This window comes from Corylus avellana, chromosome 2, assembly GCF_965113065.1.
Source record: "Corylus avellana chromosome 2, dhCorAvel1.hap1.2, whole genome shotgun sequence".
NCBI lineage: Eukaryota > Viridiplantae > Streptophyta > Magnoliopsida > Fagales > Betulaceae > Corylus > Corylus avellana.
In genome coordinates this window covers 7,675,743-7,696,789 of record NC_142491.1, presented here as the reverse complement: position 1 = coordinate 7,696,789, position 21,047 = coordinate 7,675,743, and the positions used below count along the sequence as shown (strand labels likewise).

At 36.7% G+C, this 21,047-nt stretch overlaps 2 protein-coding genes across 3 annotated transcripts in view; both read right to left on the bottom strand.

Annotated features, from left to right (window-relative positions):
• Positions 1-1,213: 1,213 nt before the first annotated feature.
• On the bottom strand, positions 1,214-7,141 carry LOC132161968 (zinc ion binding protein). Its single transcript, XM_059572200.2, has 8 exons — positions 7,008-7,141; positions 6,103-6,429; positions 5,731-5,962; positions 5,386-5,531; positions 4,740-4,827; positions 4,480-4,626; positions 1,851-2,000; positions 1,214-1,770 (listed from the first exon to the last, which is right to left on the bottom strand). Exons 2-8 carry the CDS (start codon positions 6,414-6,416, stop codon positions 1,705-1,707), a joined length of 1,143 nt encoding a protein of 380 aa, XP_059428183.2. The 5' UTR covers positions 6,417-6,429; positions 7,008-7,141; the 3' UTR covers positions 1,214-1,704.
• Positions 7,142-8,807: 1,666 nt separating this feature from the next.
• LOC132177969 (ARM repeat superfamily protein) overlaps positions 8,808-21,047 on the bottom strand; it is a 39,382-nt gene continuing 27,142 nt past the window's right edge. For both annotated transcript variants that reach the window (XM_059590439.2, XM_059590445.2), the window contains exons 22-29: positions 20,898-20,991; positions 17,831-18,050; positions 16,660-16,790; positions 15,111-15,257; positions 14,771-14,899; positions 10,540-10,638; positions 9,602-9,640; positions 8,808-9,409 (exon numbers count right to left, since the gene is read on the bottom strand). In XM_059590439.2, coding sequence (XP_059446422.1) covers positions 9,272-9,409; positions 9,602-9,640; positions 10,540-10,638; positions 14,771-14,899; positions 15,111-15,257; positions 16,660-16,790; positions 17,831-18,050; positions 20,898-20,991 — 997 coding nt within the window. In that variant the 3' untranslated portion in view covers positions 8,808-9,271. The remainder of the gene's footprint in view (positions 9,410-9,601; positions 9,641-10,539; positions 10,639-14,770; positions 14,900-15,110; positions 15,258-16,659; positions 16,791-17,830; positions 18,051-20,897; positions 20,992-21,047) is intronic.

The window sequence follows — 21,047 nt, the reverse complement described above, 5'->3', positions numbered from 1 at the left end:
TTTATATGCCTTCTTTATTCTTGGCTTCCTCTTTTGGTAGAGGTGGCTTGGCACAATTGCAAGGCTGTACTGACAACAATATGAGTTTGACTGCAAGGCTGATGATGATGATGATTATCTTTGTTTTGTTGTTATTTTGAATATGGGCAGCTATACCATGTGCTTTTCATCTAGAATTGGGTTATATTACACTAAACTTCAACCTAAAGTCCTATTGTCGGTCTTCAAGCTCGGAATGTTTGTTAAATTTCTTGTTTTCTGTTCCCAAGACAAATATATTAATAAACAATTCAAAGCACAAAAACAGTTTTCACCTTTATATCACATCATAACACTTTTTCAAATTAAAAACAAAAAATGCCTCTCAAAACACGTTAACAAGCATACCCAGTTTAGACCCAGATGATGAAAAATTGCAAACACTTTCTCAAGCCGGTTAAGCTATAGCCTAACATAGCTTTACCGATGACACTAGCAACACCTAAGCCGATGGACGCTTCCCATTTCGGAATTCGACCATAGACTTTCACAGTTTCACCCACCACCCTCTGTAGTAACTATGGTTATTAGTGAACTCCAACAGCAAACCCATCCTTTGCTGCGTTTAGAGCATCCCTGGTAGGCTTGGTGCCTTTAGGAGCGTGAAAGTAACGTCTTTTACATTCACAAATAGACTTAAGATATTGTATTGAAAGGTGCCGATGAGCATGCTTTTCCATTGACAGACTAAAATAACAAGAAGAATCAAACTGAAGACAGTAATGATTGCAGTGAAGTTTCTATCAAAAAGGGTTAGGTGTGTAGACTTTCAAGCACAAAAACTAAGAGGTAAGGCATTATTTTATGAGTTTGGGCCAAAACTCAAAAGTAATTGCATTACACTCACAAAACAACTATCATTAGTGTGTACTTTCAGATCCATTAATTACACACATCCAAAAGGCGGAAACCTGCTTTTACACATACAATGTATATGTTATCACGTGGTGAATGTGCGGTCACACCATTATATACACCAAAATAAAATCTTAACTATAAAATAACCTCTCTCCATGAAAGGGAGCGAACACTTAATCTGCTTTTTATGGGGAGTTCTTATTTTAGCCTCACACAATGGAATTATACCATCTTAGATTCTTAACGGCGACAATTAAGTGTTGGGGCTATATATCAATATTTGAAACTAATAAGTTGTACCTTCATGTAGAATAGCTGTTCCCAAGTTCAAAAAGATACTATATACATCTAGTTTATGTTTTGAGTTTATTGGAAAGAATTACACACTGAAACTTACAATCGCCACTCTCTTACAACATCTTAGGGAAGACTAGGTAAATTGTCCTTAAAAAAGAGAGAAAAAGTGACGTAAATGGTTGTTTGTCTGGTCATCAGGGGGTTCCAAGAAGAGGAAGCTAGAACCAGCAGGAAGCACTTCAGAGCCAATTAAGAACTGATCCAGACACACAAACCACTCTTCATAAGAGAAAGGACATCTGCAATGCAACTGATTAATACCGACTGAAGGAGGTACTCCCTGCAACAGAATGAAGCAACTGATCACCAGCCACTGTGCTTTAGGAATTCTTGAAATCTCTACGACCCTGAAAGCTCTAAATCTTCAGGGGAATGCCTTCGCTAAACTGGGCTTATTTAGTCCAACATATACAAGCTCAGGGAGATACAGATACAAGGCTGAACATAACCTCATTGAGTTGTATCGGGTTGTTTCTCTGCGAGTTGGCTTTTGAGGAATTCAAGCACAGAAAGGCGCTGCAAGTGGAAACAAACAATATATTTAAATCACTTTTTCAGGATCCAGACTTTTATATGACAAGGCAGGGGACCCTTACCCGTTGCCCAAGACCAGTATCTTCAGATTTCAATTCCAAAGATTCCAACAGTTTTACAGCTTCTCGAAATCCATCTACGGCCACATCCTCATTTCCTAGGCTCCTGTCCACATCTGCAACTTTTGCGAGAGAAACAGCAACATCTAGAATCTGTAATCATAACAAGCAAGATTTACAAAATTGCATGGATCGAATGTCGGAAACTGCAATACTTTATAGTAAACTTGCGAAGAATAAATATGGTTAAAAGTGTTCAACATGAAACAAACTGCTAATATACTTTCCCTTTATTCTAGAATTATAACTGTATCTTTAAATACCGAACACAATGCACTGAAGAGCACAATAAGAATATATGCACATATAAATACATACTTTATACAGTATGTAGGTATGTACATATATATCTATGTGTGCATATCAACAGAAGGTTTATTACTCTACCAGGCGAAAAGATCACATCGAAACAAAGGTGAACCCAAATCATTATCGACTTCTAATAATATTCTATTGCTTGTATTTACTAGATCTTGAACAACCTCTTCCGTTAAGTGTTCTTCAAACACAATTGTTTCTCATATCAACTTTTCTCAGTTGTTCCTTGGAAGTATAGAACCTCATATATCTTAACTTTAAATCAAAAGCCATTAAGGACGTGTAGGTGTTACTTTTGCTAAAACCCACATGCAAATAACTAATTAGTTGCATTAGTCTTCTGTTCCATAAACAAACTCGAAACCCAATTTGGAGGTCTCAGGACCAAACCATCCAGCTCCAGCAACCTATAGAGAATATACGAGCACAATAATATCCACCTTGACTAATGACGTTGGACCCAATAGTCGTTAGATACTTATATGCCACAGGAGTATCTTCATAGCACCCTCCCTGTAAAATGAGTTGCCAACCATTCCCTTCTGCAGTCCCTGTTTTCTGTTCAGTCAGACTTCTGCAGTTCCTCAATTAACCTAATTATCAGAATGACTCTTGCAGTCATTGTCGATGTATATTTCCAAGACACCACCATGAAGCTATAAAACATCCCATATCCATGCAGAAAGCAGTACAATTCCAAAGATGGAACTCAATCTATTTAGATCCAGCAAGATCAAAAATAAAAATAAAAAATTTGTAAGCCAATAGCTACCAAGTGCAAAAGTGAACCGTACCACATCAAATATATGCAAGACCCACTATAAATCAAAAAAAAAGAAAAAAAAGTTCCCGTAACAAAGCATATAATAAAACCGCTTGACATTCAACTAACCAAATTGATCTCCGCACAGCTCTACTCTGACCAACCATGTCACCAATAGGTGTAGGTACAGTTCAACAAGAGCTGGCTCAACGGGTGGTTTGATCTGAAAATTTAACTTTCAACCCCCCTCAGATTGGCACTTGGAAATACTCTATTCTGACCCGATGGGTGAGTTTGCACCCCTAGAATCAAGGCTTAGTTGTGTAATGTCCTCGCTAGTAGGTGGGAGAAAATATTCAGTCTGAGTATGTTACATGCCCATGTGTGTTTCAGTTATCAATTTATTTAGACATCACAATACTAGGTGTGTGGTGGACAGTGAAATTATGTGTCCAGGCTTCTATTTGCGTGTGTTTGTGTCCGCGTATGCATGTAGGATCTCTTCTAGATCCTGCTGCAAAATTGAAGTGATAACACAGGCTAGCTTATCTTATATGCGTGTTTGTTTCTGAAACAACACCATATAACCGAATTATTATTTTGGACTCCAAATATGGATATAATTCATATCCTCTATCAACTTTGTCAATAATAATTCAAAAACTTGCATTAACAACAGCCCTAACATCACGACTCATCTACTTGTTTGAGGAAGATGGAAAAACTTAACCTACACTTGTCTACAACTAGATTGCACAACTTCCAAAAGGACTCAAGCAATTGATTATTCCACCAGAAACCTGCCTCTTGTTTACCAGCCTGTACAAACCAAGCACCAACTGACCAATAAAAATGTGAAAATGTTAGCAAATGAATAAATATGTGAAAGGCGAAGCCTTTCTTCAGGGACCAAACTCAAAAGCTACCTATTTTAAGTCAAAGGACTCCATTCAACAAAATCTCTGCAGTATTTTTGCCTATGACCAAAAGCATCTATAACAATATCCCAACGAAACTAATAGTTTTCCACATCAGCAGGTCAACTATTGCTTTCAACAATTAATAACTTTCTTCAGTAAACAAACTCTCATTAGATAAACTGCAGTCTTTTTACTTCTGACCACTAGTTTAGATCAATATATTAAAAAGCTAGACGCGAAGATCTCATAATATGCAACCTTGCTAGAATCTCAGTAGACCCCAACTGGGTGCTTGATTGAAGCCAAGTCAATCCATGAAATATATCTAAGACATGCAGCACCTAGTCTTGTCAAATATAATTGACAACGTACAGTTATGGTCCAATCTGATACTTCTGATCTGAAGAACCAGTCCATCCAGAGCTAATACATTGATGAAAACTAACCCAAATTTGAATTTCATGTCTCCGTAACTTGACAAGACATTAAGTTCACAATTATCTTCGTAACTGAATTCAAACTAAACATTGTAAATGATAATAACTGAGATAGGCGAATATTGGTTGCTGACCTGGGATGAAACATCTGAATGATGCTTGATGGCATCACGACGAACATTTAGAGACCGAAAATAATAACACCTTGCAGCTTGTAGTTCTCCATCATAATATTTCAGATCTCCAATTTTATTAAGTGAAACAGAAAGTGTATGTGTAATCTGTGGAGGGAAAAATAACAAGACAACAAAGAGGTCAACAATAGTCAGCACAAGCATAGTTAAATGAAAAATATAATGCCATTATTACATAATAAAGGTTAAGATGATATAACCTCTAGATCATCCATTGGCAATTTTGATAGAAATTCAACACTCTCCTCAAAATAAGTGACGGCAGAGCTGGCCTCTCCCAGTGCACGACTGCAATAAAGATGATGCGTTAAAATAATATTACCCCAACAAACACATTAGGAATCAAGGCATTTGTTAGTGCTTTCCATCAACTAGATAACATAAATAGAATGAAAAAACCCCTTGGCTGGGGTGTCACCCAGCCCTCAAATCATTAGAGAGAGAGAGAGAGAGAAACATACAAAAAAGAAAAGAAAAAAAAAAAAGGGAAACTTAAAAATAAACAACCCTAAACTTCCACGCGTTTAGAAATCACCCCCTCTGTTAGCACTTATGTAACAGGCAGGAAATTTTCAATATCCAGCCAAGCTGAAATCAGTCATTTAAGATGTATTTTGTATATATATCAGTTCCTAAGCTACTTAGCCACCTCAAAGGACAAATAATTAAAAATTTCACCCTTGTCCAAAACATCTCATCGTCATCATTCTCAAGCACTTTCCATGGTGCAGGTAAACTTTATATAAAAAGGCAAAGTATCCTTAAAAAAAGCACCATAATGCAAACACATAGCAGCAAAAAAAATTACATGAAGAACTAAAAGGAAGATAAAGACCAAGGACGAACCAGCAGTCACCAAGCATACCCAGAACTGCTCCAAGCTGTGAACACAAATCTGATGTGTTGCCCATTCTTTCTAACTGTTCTCGAATGTCTTCGGCACATAGATTGAGTCTTGATTTGGCACTTTCTACATTCTGGGCTCGGAATGCCTACAAATGAAAATCCATCAGTCCAAAGATAGTTTCGAATAATGAATACTATTAAACATTGTTCGGGTTTTGAAGTGAAAGAACTTCCTTTCTACAAAAGTATCAGATATTTCCCAAAATGAAAAATCAAGTCATACTATTATACTTCAATAGATTGTTGCTCGAACTTAGCAACAATACGAAAGCAAGACATACTCACCCTCATGGCGTGTTGCACCAAGAAAGCACCTCTCTCCAAAGACACATCTGCATATATGACTTGTTTCTTCTCACCAACTTCTTCCTCTTTGTCTATATTAGAATGAGACCTTTTGATTCTAGCATGACCTTCAATGAAGCGATCAACCATGTCCTGAAGTTTTGAATCAGCTTCTATCTTCTCAATATCAGCTCCACATATTGGGCAGTCCTTAAAGCGTAATATACATGCTCTAATTTGAGTTTTTTTTTTTTTTTTTTGCAAAATAAAAATATATATATATATATCAGAAAGGGACAAAGAGATGGATTATGATATAAGTATCAATAAGGGAAAAGAAATCTAAAACAGGAATTCCCATATTTAGCTTACTTGCAATATACATGAGAACAAGGCACACATTTACTACTTTCAAAAAGAAGTGCTTGGCAGATGATACAGCTGAAAGGGCCTAGCTTAAACGTTTCTGAATCATATCCAAATGGGCACTTTGAAGGAACTGTGGCAGAGTCACCAGTATCCTTCTTAGTCTTGCTCTCAGTCTCTTGCTGATATTTACAAAGATTTTCACCCGGTTTTTTTGAATTCGTCTCATCAGGACGAGCAGCTTTGACAAAAGGACAAGCAGGTTTCGAAGTCGTCTCGTCAGGACGAGCAGCTTTGACAAAAGGACAAACAGGTTTCATCTTGGTCAACACCCTGTCTCAGAAACATAACACCAAAAAAAGTCTTTAAAGATCAATAATGATCCTCGAAAGAGGTCCTGCACAAACACATAACATCAAAGAAGCGGCTAGACAAATCTACCCATTAATACATCATATTTCAATATCCTATCACCAGCATAGTGCCTTCCTACCACGCAGAAAAACAAATATAATTCATTCCCTCATCAAATCCACCTTTACCAACACATTCAAAGTTCAAGATTGAAAGAAACTGCGCAATTGCAACCGACCCAACACCACAAATGCAATTCCAGTTCTCGAATTACCCAAACCCAAAAATAAAGCCTACGCGTAAAGATTACATTTGAGGTCATGTTATCACTTTTTTAAGCATAACTTCAAAATTCAACCCAAAAATAACAGTCACAAATGTGCCTTTCGTTCAATCATTCATTCATTCTCAATCTAGCGATCTACTTCCTTATCTTCCACAAATAGTTCAGTTCGTAAGGGTCCAGCTCAACAAACATGAATAAATTTGCTGTCGCACTCAAAGGTTCTTTTGAGATTAAGAACGGGAAACAAAGCTATGAAAATGAAGAGAGAGACCTGGAATTTGGATTGAAGCCCTGAGAATCGAAGCCCTAAACGACGACGCTGTTTTCTTCTTCTTCTTGTCCTTCTTCTTCGCGTTGATTTTGTGATCTGCTGAATAAGGAGATCATCCGGGAAGTAGCAAATATGTATGGTACGTGGATGCCCCCAGTTCAATTATTTTATCCTGATTTTGCAACAAAGCCTTCACGTTATGTTATATTTACAAAAAGCTCCAAATGCCCCTTTTTGTCTTTTCCTTTCTAAATAGTTTTTTTTTTTTGTTGTTGTTGTCCATTTTCTCCTAAAAACACTTTTACCCACTTTTATTGGTGACCACAAATTCATAATTACCATAAAATAAAAAAATAAAAAAATTATTCTTTCGCTTTTTTCGCATCTAACTACTTTAAAACTGGTCATATCCTCTCGAAATTAGTTTCACTCACATTATATATATATTATATTAAAAAAGTAAGGCACCCCTACATATATAAGGGGTATTCATAATTAACTCGAACAATATAGCAAGAATACCAACAAATCCAACTCACATTGATACTTAGAAAGAGTAATGGTATATGTTATATACAACATACTACCAACTTTATTGTTAATATCCTTCAAAATATTGATTGGATCAAATACTCTTTCAAACTATAAAAAATTGTCAATATACTCAAAATCAACAAAAACATAAAAATGACCTTATTAATTTATTTATTTTTAAACAAGATAAAAAAACAAAACAAAAATACTACTGTATACGAAAGCCAAGAAATATGAGTAATGCGACATCCCATCATTCATCAAGATGGAATGTTTTTTCCTTTAGTAAATATGGAAGGGCTACTAGGTAATTCTATTTATCATCACCCTCCTTCCCCATCTCGAAAACTTATGTAGTATGATCCTCTCAATAAAAAAAAACAAATATCCATCCACTACTATGGAAGACTACGCCACATAGGCTTTGAAGGATGGGATATGTATAACATTATTCCAGAAGACAACGCCAGTGCGCCACATAGGCTTTAAAGGATGGGTTATATATAGTATTACTCCAGACTGCCAAAATTTATTTAATTCGGATGAAACGGTGGAAGGTGTAGCATCACTAGAGGAAGATATGTCCGGTATGGAGAGGTTGCAATGAATGTTTGCCTGCCTGGTTTCACCGACCTCAATTCGTTGGAGCAAGTTTTGTATCTCTCTCTCTACCCATGTAGGTTCGGACCGTAATCGAGACGAGCTGAGCCAAACATTGAATTTCCAAACTCGACTAGTCTGATTTTTACTAAGCAGATACTGTTGAGAGCAACCTCACGGGAAGTACACAAATCAGATTTCAGCGTGTTCAATGTCTCAATGATCAATATTTTTTTTTTTGGAAATTAGAAAAATATTTGTTTTGGAAGCTTCTCCACCATCATTGCCATATCCTGTGTTCTGGGGATGAGGAGATTTGAAATGGAGAGGATTATTTTCTGTGTTTTGGGAGGTATTATGATTGATGATATGATATCAACACACAAATTGTCGTAGAACAGAGGAAGAAAGCCAAATATATAATATGATATCAACACACCCGTTAATAAGGATTCATATAATCATACAATTCATTCGTGAAAGACATTAAAAAGCTTGTGTTTATTGAAAAAAAGCAAAGAAAAAACGAATTCTCTCTATGATGAGGATTAGGGCCAGAACTCTGGTGAGGTCGTAGTCCTCGCAACCTGCAAAATTCTCAGAAAGCTCATGGACATTAAAAAGCTTTTGAGAACAATTCCCAAGTTATAAATAAAGCAGAGGAAAGTAAGAGCAATAACGTGATTTTTCTTTTCTTCTATTATCAACAGTACAAAGAATACAACAGACTAATTTACAGAAACACCTGATCAATGATTTACATCCTTTTTTTTGTCCTAAAAAGAATTGATCTTCTAAAACCAGCATCAGCCACTCCAAAACAAATGTAATCCACCAACCATTAGATCCCCTTAATGCTACAGCAATCTCTACTATTCAAGGACAAGTACAGCTATACAGTAACACTATCAAAGATTCGTATCAAACTTTTCCCACTCCACAATCCCATGAACTTCAAAAATCGGCTGCGCTTTCATTTAAGAGAAGATTGAGAAACTGATGTAAACGCAAAGCATTTTCTCTAATGATAGTAGATTCCGTGATCAAGTAGAGTTGTGGATTCGTTGAAGAATCGTCTTTCACGTATAATTTCAGTTTCCAAGCAAGTATTTGCTTCACAGAAGTTGGATCTATTTGACTCGAAATTCATGCCTGAATGTGGTAAGATTCTGTGTGAATTTATCCCTGTTCTTTGAATCCAAGCTTCGAGTAACATCTACCATTAATTTGTCGAAACACAAGGAGAGGCGTTGATGTTGATCTGCGGGCTGCAAGATGATGCAAAAAAGGAATACTTAATTTTAACGGTCACCGAATGTATACTTTCTTCTGATACTTGTAGTATGCAACTAGAAGAACAATTGGCTACAGGACGATATTCATTTTTTATCTTACATAACCTTCAAAGTTTATTTTGCATTTCTCTTCACTATTATTAAACAGACAAAGAGACAACTAACCTGTGAAGACATAATCTGAGCTTTCAAATCAGTGAATATCTGCAGGTGAATGTTATGTCAGAAATGAAGAAGATTACAAACTGTTAAAAAGAAACTAAGAATCTGATAAAAGGTTATGCCAGTCCAAATTAAACCATATGGATCAAGACAACCCCGATCTAATAGAGATGAGGTGTATGAAACTGCCAGAAAATCAATTAATAATATGTTTGATCCTTTCAAGATCAGGCTGGATAACAGACGCAACAACAAAGTTGGCCTAACTTTGCAAGGTTTTGCTAATCCTAGCATTGCCTCGATATCTTTCCTATGCCCGTTATCTCACCAAATATAATATGATCAGAACCTACATGCTTTGTAATGTCTGCTCTAAACTTTAAAATCAAGCAGTAAACCCCAAATTTTGAGCAAAATATCTTGCTAAATATGAGGGAGATTTTAATGAAAGGGGGAAATTTGAGATTATTCTCAACATTTATGGGTTGATTGGTGGAAGAGTTTAAAGTCTAGTGGGGTGCGGAGACATTGCATATCGTTCTATAGTTTAAAATAGAAAAGTGAAACTTATCCTAAAAGCAATCTGATCCACAAATATTCAAATTACTATTTTTAAAATATTCTAGGAAAATGAGTTTAGGAATTAGTTAGAAACTGACATCCTATTGTAGTGAAATTGGGGACATTATGACATTATAGAGAATAGTGATCCAACAATAAGTTTGACAAAAAATTAATCTTATGAAAAGTTACAGAATAGTATAATGTGAGTTACACCAAGGGCAACTTGAACCTAACCTACACACACACACACACAAACACGCATATATATATATGTATACACACACACACAAATATATCGAAGGGGGGAAAAAACAAAAGAAAAAAAAAAAAAACAGAAGAACAAGGAAAATGCACAAGCTTAAATTACAAAGCATCACCTGCTCACTGATGAGTATTAAGCTCAACATTGGTCTGCTAAGGCTCCATTGGTTGCCACAATCCTCGAACAAAACAATCTCAAAGAGTGTCTTCAATATCTTTATATATAAAAGAAAGATAAGTTATTAAACATTCAAAAAGTGCCCCAAATAAGCAGATAGAAAAATAGATCAACACACACACCAACATATACAAACACACGTATATATATGGTGAAATTCAAATAGAAAAAACATATAAATGGACCTTGATTCCTATAATCATCATATACAAGTGACTCATAAAAAATTAGAACAGAAAATAGAGTGCAATTTTTACATCAAGATATTCCCAATGCCCAATTGAAATCATTCTAACAGTTCTGATGATTGGTGATGTCCTCTTGCAATCTTAAGCTGGAAAGAACTCAACACTTAATTTCTTTTTTTGATAATGAGGAACCCCTCCAAGGCAGGACCACTTCGTGTACTCACCTTTGTCAGGTAAACCTCGTACCCATGTGAAGTGCCTCCTCCACTCGGATCAGGTAATACTCCAGCTTCGCCGGTGGGCTGTCTCCAAAGAATTGTTTGCACCTAAGAAGATTTGAACCTTAAACCTAATGGAAACCCCACCAAGACCGAGGCCTTTACTTTACTCAACACATATTTCTGGGATGTGATATATTTAGAATAATATGGAAGCAGGCAAAATGGCCCTTAAACATAGCTGCCTTTGAAGACTTTCCCATTTCACAATGGATAAAGGTCATCTTGGACCCCCTGAAATTCTTAGCTATCCCCAAGAAGGACATCAGGAGGTTCCAACTCTTCGCTATAATAACCATGGATCTGATCTGGTTTAGCAGAGACCAAGTGGTTCATAATTCCCAGAAACTGGATGTCACATCACTTCTAAAGCAAATCAAATCTGGTTTGAAGGCTCATGAGCCGGGGAGAAAAGTTCTATTATATTGATCTTTGGAAAGATCCTCCCCCAGGTATCTACAAGCCTAATTTTGATGTAGCAGTGAGAAATTCTTTTTCACTTGCCTCAGCAAGTATTAGTGATGAAAATGGGAGAGTTAGTGCTGCCAGAACAGCAAGGCTGGACACTACAAATGTCAATATTGGAGCACAGGCAGCCTTATTAGCATCCATTGTTGCTCATTCTATGGGGATTAATCATCTTATCCTCGAAGGGGATTCCACTATCATCATTTTGGCTATAAACAATCCAAATCTCATAACTGATTGGCATATTGCTCCTATTGTCAGAGATATGACTCAATCTTTTTCTACTTTCACTCGATGGGAAGCAATAAAAATCAGCAGGAAAGCCAACTTGAGAGCTCATAACACAGCAAAGTGGTCGGCTTCTCACAATATTTTTGGATTCATTCCATGATCCTCTCCTCTCTTTGTCGATTATAATTCTGGTTGTATATTTTAATCTCCCCTTTCCCCCTTCCTATGTATTGCTCAGAAAAAAGAGAAAAAAAATCATTCAGATCCACAATAATCTTCTATCAAGAGTATATCATCAGCTATGTTCATGAAAAACTCTAAAATTTTAGCAAAATTGTTTATGAAGTCTATCAATTATTATTTTTTTGATAAATAAAGATATATATAACAAAGGCGCAGAGGGGCGCAACCCTAGTACACCGGGAGTATACAAGAGAGCGACTCAGAAGAAGAGAACATAAAAAGAAAATCTTGGAAGTTGATTACTATAGGCGCAAGCCAACCAGCAGTCCAAGTAAAGAGAGTGTACAAGAAAAAATGCATAAGGTCCTCTAAATTCCTAGCCAAGTCTTCAAAACTTCTTGCATTTCTCTCGTTCCAAATGCACCACATGAGGCAAAGAGGTACCATCTTCCACACGACGGCGCTGCTAGTTTTACCACCCGTCCACCAAGAATCGAACATCTCCTTAACGTTACCCGGCATAACCCAACACAAACCAAACCGAATGAAAATGGCGTTCCATAAGGTACGCGCCACCCCACAGTGTAGAAAGAGGTGATCAACAGACTCCCCATCTGATTCACACATGCAACAACGATTTATCACCACAATACCTCTCTTCCGAACATTGTCCAAAGTAAGAATCTTTCCAAGCGCGGTCGTCCAAGCAAAAAAAGCCACTTTCGAAGGAGCCTTGGTGTGCCAAATGCTTTTCCAAGGGAAAGGAGTGGGATCTTTAGGTGCAAGGATCCTATAATAAGATCTTACTTCGAAATTACCTTTCCGAGAAGAAATCCAACTTATTCTATCCTCCCCTTCCCCACCAAATGGGTGCGAATACAATAGCGAATAAAAAGAGGCCAAAACCTCCACTTCCCAATCATGTACCCTGCGAGTGAAGGAAATGTTCCGATGAACAGAGCCATTTGAGCATTCCCTATTGTCTACAATAGACGCATCCTTATTAGCGGCAATACTGAAAAGTCCCGGAAAAACCTCCTTGAAAGGCATGTCACCGCACCAGATATCCTCCCAAAAACTGATATTGGACCCAAGACCTGGGACAAATCTAATGTGGCCTTGGAACGACCTCCACCCCCTACAAATGTGCTTCCATAACCCTACCCCATGCGATCCTCTGGGAACCCTGGAGCACCAACCACCCCAAGCCACACCATACTTTGCCACTAGGATTTTTCTCCACCAAGCCTCTTTCTCATGAGCAAATCTCCACAACCATTTTCCCAATAAAGCTTGATTCATCAAACGCAAATTCCGAATGCCTAAACCTCCCTTAGTGATCGGAGAACAAACCTTATCCCAACTGACCAGATGAAACTTAAACTCTTCATCAATCCCACCCCATAAAAAATCACGTTGAATCTTCTCAATGCGCTTCACCACTGATGCCGGAATAGGAAACAGAGACAGAAAGTAGGTGGGGAGATTGGATAAGGTGCTCTTAATGAGAGTGATCCTCCCCCCCTTAAATAAATACAATCGTTTCTAAGAGGCCAACCTTCTGACATATTTCTCCAACACATCCTCCCAAATGGTCTTGACCTTGAACGAGGCCCCCAGAGGGAGACCCAAATACTTTAACGGCATGGTAGCTATACCACATCCCAAAATACCAGCCAACATGTCCGCATTTTCCGTAGTGCCTACAGGGACCAGAACGGATTTGGCCAAGTTCACCTTTAACGCAGAGACAGCTTCAAAGGATACAAGTAAGGCACCAATATTTCTTACTTGAGTAGGGTCTGCCCCACAAAAAACCAGAGTATCATCAGCAAAGAGGAGATGAGAGACGATTACCTGATCCGCTTCTCTAGCCCCCACAGAAAACCCAGAAATGAGACCCCTATCTATCGAGGCATCAATCAACCTGCTGAAGGCCTCCATGACTAAAACAAACAGGAATGGAGAAAGAGGGTCGCCTTGCCTCACTCCACGTGAACTATCAAAGAATCCGGAAGGAGATCCTTTATTATCAGCACAACACTATCAATTATTATCAGCACAACACTATTGCTATACATGTTTTACCACTAGCATTTAGTACTTATTCATAAGGCTCAACAAACAGATTCCAACACCATCCCTTCATAGTTCTCATCCTAGTTGACAATGTAAGGCACCCCTATATATGAGTTTCCACCTCAGTGAAATTGATGACAGAAAATTTTTGTGAGTTGCATCAGCAATTTCTCTCTTCTATTTGATGAAAAACGTAACCTTGAGATAATTTAACAACTATAACGATTAAATATACAATAATTGAATATTCAAGGACAACTTTGATACAAAGATCAAAGCTGGAGGACCAAAGTAATAGTTAAACCTTGAAACAACTGCTAGACTAAGTTAGAAATCACTAAACAAAATAGAAAAAGACCCCAAAAATAAAATATTAGGCTTATGGGTCATTGGTGAAGTTAGTTCTACAAAATCTTGAACTTGTTGGAATACCCTAGCTTAACATAAGTAAGACTATCATTCAACCTAAATTAGCAATGCAAGGGTTATGTCAGGTAAACGATAAGGAAGTACAAGACCAATGACAACCAGTCATACACTCAGTCACTCTTTTAAGCTGATATGCAGAGATCAAACGGTAATTAGCACAAAACATATTGTTTTAAGCCTTATCTAACAAAGCTGGGGGGAAAAGGGTTATGTCAATCCTGAAGAAAAGTCTTAACAATTAGTTGACCAAAAGAAACACTTAAACTGCAAAGGATAACCCATCTCTCTGTAACACAAATATAGAATTCCTTACTTCTGGAAACAAATTGGGGCACTCTACAATGTGACGAGCAAGGTTTACTGCAGCAGGTGTAGTAGGTGCCTCCCCCATAGCAATGTTGTTGAAATAGAAAGCAGCCAGATTATCAACAGCAGATGCACACTGAAAAGAAAAGTGTAAATTTTTGTGCTTGAATCAGTAAAATTAGTAAAAAGGAAATATACCAAAAGGTTTCCAGCTTAGATAAGAAACAGATTAGCTGTAGACTACATGCTCATAAAAGATGTTAAACATATTGCAGTGAGAAAATGAGGGTTGTAGTAAATGAAGAATAGAATAATGCCAACCCTTAAAATAGAGGCATAAAACACACCTGTGAAGAAATATTCGTATCCAAACCTTTAAGACCAGATTCAAGTGATCCTACTATATGCCTAAAAGTGTTTGTATCCATGTTCAATATGAAAACAATGTGGCTGTTGAAAAGAACCTCCAAGAAGGCAAAATACGCCCTTGTCAGCTGCAAAAAAAAAACAGAAAAAAAGGCAGAAAAGCAATTAAATAATGCAAACAATAAAGTCAACAACCGAGATTAAAAGGACCAACCAATATAATAGGAGGAAGGACTTCAAGAATTGACAAAATCAACTAATTTGCTTCATAATTCATAGGCATAGGCAGGCTTGTGTACAGAATGATTGATACAGTTGGCACTCAAGGCATAGCCGAAGGTGCAAATTCAAAAATTAGGAAAATATTACAGCATCAAAGACAAATAGCTGACCTGTTATCCAATTGAGGCAAGATGATATAAAAATGTTTTTATTTCTTTTTTATTTTTTTTATTTTTGATGTCGGGGAAACTCTCTAAGGCAGGGCCTTTCAAACCCATCCCTGCAGAGTAAACTCCGGTTCCATGCACCGCACCCTTAAAAGTTTTCCTATACGGAATTGGTTAAATCGCTGGTTTTTCACTAGAAGATGTGGCCCCAAGAGATTGTTTACATCCATGAGGTGTTGAACCTTAGATCTTGAAGGAAGCAAGCCTCTTAACGGCTGGCAAAAAACTAAAATAACTTATTTTTAAAAAAATCAGACCAGTTCTAAGGCTTGAACAAATTCGAAGGTCTATGTAGAATATGGTATAGCACCAGGTTAACTGGGCTATCTAGTTATAGGACGTGGTCAATTTTAGTTAAAATTGAGAAGTGCAAGATATTTGTCTTGCCTCTTTTCTTCGGTTGCCTAGGAAACTTCAGTGTCATGCCTGGGGATGATTCTTCTTTTGTTTTTTTGTTTTTTTTTTGGCAAGTAAAATAAGTTCATTAGATAAAAGGAGAAAACTTGAATACACAGGGGGTGCATTATAGCTAATCCTAAAAAATGTGATGCCTAGGGACTCTAGTTTGATGATAGGTTCTCATATTTCTTTTTTTCTTTTTCTTTTTTTGTCTGTTTACCTTCTAAATATTTTACTTCGCCATAAACCAGTACTCAAGCCTCTAACACAATGTATAGCCAAACCTTTACTTAAATATATATTCTGATCATGCTCCCTAAAGCAATATTTACTTTTTATCTCCAGTATTTTCTCCATAGACCAGTACTCACCGGGAGCCAAATGTTTCCTTACCATTGTACCTCTTAAAATGCAGAATTTACCAATGTACCTCACCATGTTCCCTAAAGCACTCTTAAAATGCTTAATTCCTAATCAGTTGAGACTGCTATAGGAAATACTGCATCAAATCTACTATAGAGTTGGAGTCCTACATCAAACTTAGTAAAAAGTACTAAGAGTAGATATGACTCACTCCCCCTCCCCCCCTTTTTTCTGTCCTTTCCAAAGAAAAAATTAACTTGGCATCCAATTAAACTATAAGATTACTCGGCAAAACTTGTAGATAAAAAAGTTTACATACCTTACGGAAAGCCAATATATCAGCCAAAGGAATTAATAGTGTCATCTTAAGAGCAATGTCAAGTGCATCGGAGAGTGCTCTATCCCCATATAGTTCAAAAACACCAAAGTTGACATAGTTTCCAGATAGGGCTGTCATTGGCAGTGACACTAAAATCAGCTTCTAGCACACATTTTTTGTCAAGAAATATTAATTAAAAGAATATTTGACATCTGTGATAAGAGAAAAAATAAAACATCACGAACTAATACTATAAGCTCCAAACCACCAGTATTGGCACTTACTAGTCTCACATATACTGTGCCAGATAATAGAAATAACAAATAATCAAATATAACTGAAAATCTGAAAGATAAATTTCTAACATATAAGAAAATAAATTCCTTTTAGAGCATTGGTCCATTTCCATTCATACAGGTATACCTCAAATTTTGTTTTCAATATGTACCTTTTTTAAGTACCTTTGAATATAAAAGGATTCCCAACTATTCGTTCTCTCTCATCAAAACATTATCGAATGTACAATTAATTTACATGTTTTGAAATCATTTTTAAAGTTATTGATTTTTTCCAGATGATTCACTCAGAGATTTTTGTCACACTACATTGTCTAGTTGGTTTTCTTGCTTCTTTTGCCGTGATTTTTAAGTGTAATTTAACTTTTACATAGCAACTCAAGTTTACATTATATTTGTCATTTTAACAATTGCCAAAAGTTAACAGCAATATACAATAGTTACAAGAACAATAAATAATACATATAAAAGAGCTTACATACATATAAAAGAGCTTTAATAATTCAGCAAAAAAACAAACTTCAAATATATATCTTAAAAAATAAAAGAAAAGACAAACACCACACGAGCACACACCAAAGTATGTCAAACAGAAGGTTAAAAAATGGCAAGAAACTATATGACTTTGCCCAATATAGCCAAGAACAAATGTAATAGGTGTGTTCTCAGTACAATCACTTTTGTTGATGGTAAAAATGGCCGCCAGAACCTATGAAAGGAACTAACACATGTCTGTACTTAGATTAAGAAAAAATACAGCAAATAATACCCACACCAAAATCAAAGTCACCTGACCAAAAATCATGCCAGATTAGACTTCAACACCACAGTGGATAAAACCACAAAGCAATTAATGAGAAGGTCCATAATCTTACCTCTTGAAAGAATGGTTAAGGAAATCCAAATACCCTTGTATTTAAAGGCATATATATCAGCAGCATTGGGAAGAGATAAAATCCTTGACCCATAAGCAACAATCAATTTACTGACTTCGCGGAAAAGAAGTATGCCATTTGGAGAAGAAGAGTCGAAAGTCAAACGTTGGGCTTTGTTTAACACAAATTCAGCCATGAATTTCAACAATGGTGTGGTAACCTGTATCATCAGGTGATTAAGAAAAGACTCCTTTGAGAAAAGCAAAAAGAAAAACCTAGCGAACCAACCAATAAGAATAAGAGCAACCAAACAAAAACTCTAAATAGAAAAACAATATCAGACAATAATTGATTTATGTGTTTTCAGCAGCACACATTGTTCTTTACTACCTTTATTCATTTAAAAAACAAAAAAAAGAATTATTCAGATGTAAAAGAGAGGCAACTAATATATAATATGTATCACATGCTATATGATCTCCACGATCCAAACAGTTGGGCTTTGATCTTTGTAAACAGAAAAAATGTATTCCCAAATGAATCCACAAATCAAAATCTATATCATGTAAATGAACTCAACCAGGATAGTAACCCTAAAATTGGAGTCAGATACTGCAGCTGATTTGGACAATTTGGCCATATGTCTGATCAACTCCAAATTCCACCACAACAATATATAACCTCTGTATCATCAGAAGCCATGAATGTTGGTCGTGACTACAATGGAAAAACTCCACTGAAATAGTTTACATGGAGTGTGAATCTATACTTTGTGTGTTATTCATGTTCTTCGAAGGGAAACAATCCGAGTAGACAAGAAGTACACGAGAACTCCCTTCAACAAAATCAAATAAGAAAAAAACATGAAAATGAAAGAAAAAGTTTATTCATAAAAGAAAAGAGAAAATAGAATCAGCCATCCATGTTTGCAAAGTATCTAAAAAACTTGCTTTAAACTTATCAAAAAAATATGTCCCACACTCAAAGCCGACTGTTCTGTTGCAACCACAAGCACCACACCAGAGGCAACAGAGCAACCTCCCATACGGAACACAATCAACTTCCCAAAAAATGGAAAGTGGGAACAGGTAGTTAGCACTACTAGTCAATCATGTCCAATGAAAGTTGTTTTCACTATTCAATCATTGCTATAGCCACTATTTCACCTCTGTGATGTCAGCATCGCTACTTCGTTTAGGGAGTCCACAATACTATAATCTAGACAAGAAGTGTGAATAAACAGATTCCTCTCCCTTTCTTCCAACCAACAGACTAGCGAGATATGAGATATACTTGTATGTGCTTAAGGGCTATGAATTGTCAAAGGCCAATTTTGCTTCCTCGTACAAGTGCGAGAGCTAGCTAGCCTGATTGAGACCAAGGGAAATAATAACAATGGCCATGACAGGCCTGCTTGGAGTAATGCATTAAATCTAAACATGTAAAATACAATGTGCTTCCCAGATATTTAAGCTAGTTTTGTCAAGTGCAGTTTAACACTTCAAATATTAAACCTATTGACCTATTGAATGTCATTTATTGGTCAACTTCTCAGACTAGAAACCAAGTCTCCAAACCAAACACTCGCTTGAGTCCTCCAGGAGCTGCTAAACCAAATTCACATGTCAAAAGCAAATTTGCACAAATTTTACCGAACAAAGATCAAATATAAATCTGCTTTCAACTCTAGATGTGAGATTCCCATATCAAGTCTACTTTTGATTTTGCAAGAAACATATCAAGAACATGATCTCATACTCTGCTTCGTCTTTTACATTTTCTATACAATAATAAGCCTAATCCCTATTAGAAATCAACTCTAACTAGTTTGTTCTCGTTTCTAGTTTGAGTTTAGAGCCTCGCACTAACACCATTGCAAACGCACATGGCCAATAAATAGAAAAAAAAAAAAAAAAAAGTGGGGGGGGTGGGGGGGGGGGGGGGGGGGGGTGGCGGTGGGGTTGGGGGGGCAAAAGTCTCTAATTAAAAATTCCAGGGGGTTGGGGGAACCAAAACCAAAATTTAAACTATAGATTTACTGTTATGGAAGCAACTATAGAGATACAAAGAAGCATGTGGAAATTATTAACCAGGAAAATTGTCTCGCTTCTCAATACATTTTGATGCAGGATAGCCAGAAAATGTTTGAGACTAAGGGGCTGTCACACTACGCAGATGGTTGCATTGGACATTTTAGGTAGATACGAGAGGTGAGAGAGTCTGAATTTGTTAGATCAAAGAAATGACAAGAATTGCTGAGACATTCAGCAAGCAAGGGAAAAAAAAATTGCACAGAATTCAGTAAGACACAGGAAGAATAGAGAGAGAAGATCAGTGAAGAACAGACATAAAACAATAAGTAACTTTGCAACACAACTCAAATTTCATTCAGCATAAAACATCACAAAGAGTAAATATCACATGCTTCTGTAGCTGAAATTGCTTCCAGAGAAGTAGTCAAAAGTTCATGAGTTCCATAAAAGAACAACACCTATTATTACAGCTACTAGCAATTTTAGTGGCTGCTAGCTAGAGCACACATCAGTGATAAATAAATAGCAAGCCCGTAAGCTCCTTGTGAACTACTTGTAAGCACCATTAAGCTGCATGCTTTCTATGCTTAATAGGAACGTACTTCTGTATGAACATATTTAAGAATGAAAGATCTAATAAGTAATCAAAAGAAGAACCCTATTAACTAATCTTGGTATTCAAAAATATATTCAAGAAAGTGCGGGTGGACATGTCTGAGCAAGCTGGATGCATGGCCAGCTGGAATTCATGGGATACATGGCTAAAGCTCCCTTAATACTGTTTAATTGCCATAGCTTTCAAAGAAGCCAAGTCCAGTTTAGCCATGCCAAGTCAAAATCATCTAGGCCAGTTGATAAATATGGATTATACATGCGTCAATAGAGCCAACCAATTCGAATTAAGGCTTAGTTGAGTTGATAAAAGTGAATTCCAACACCAAAGAGTATAAATGCTTTTTGGGTTGAATGCTTAAATATAAGCGAACACAGTTGAAAAATCTAAATATAGGCAAAATTTGACAATATCTTCCTACCTCAGGTGTATCAGTCCAGTGTGAGATGCCTTTCAAAAGAAGTGGCATGTGAGCAGGATATAGCCAATCAAACAGAAGGCCGTAAGTTCTGCGACTGAGAATATATATAAAAACAGTCATTGATATAGAAGAACCTTCGTTAACAATAAA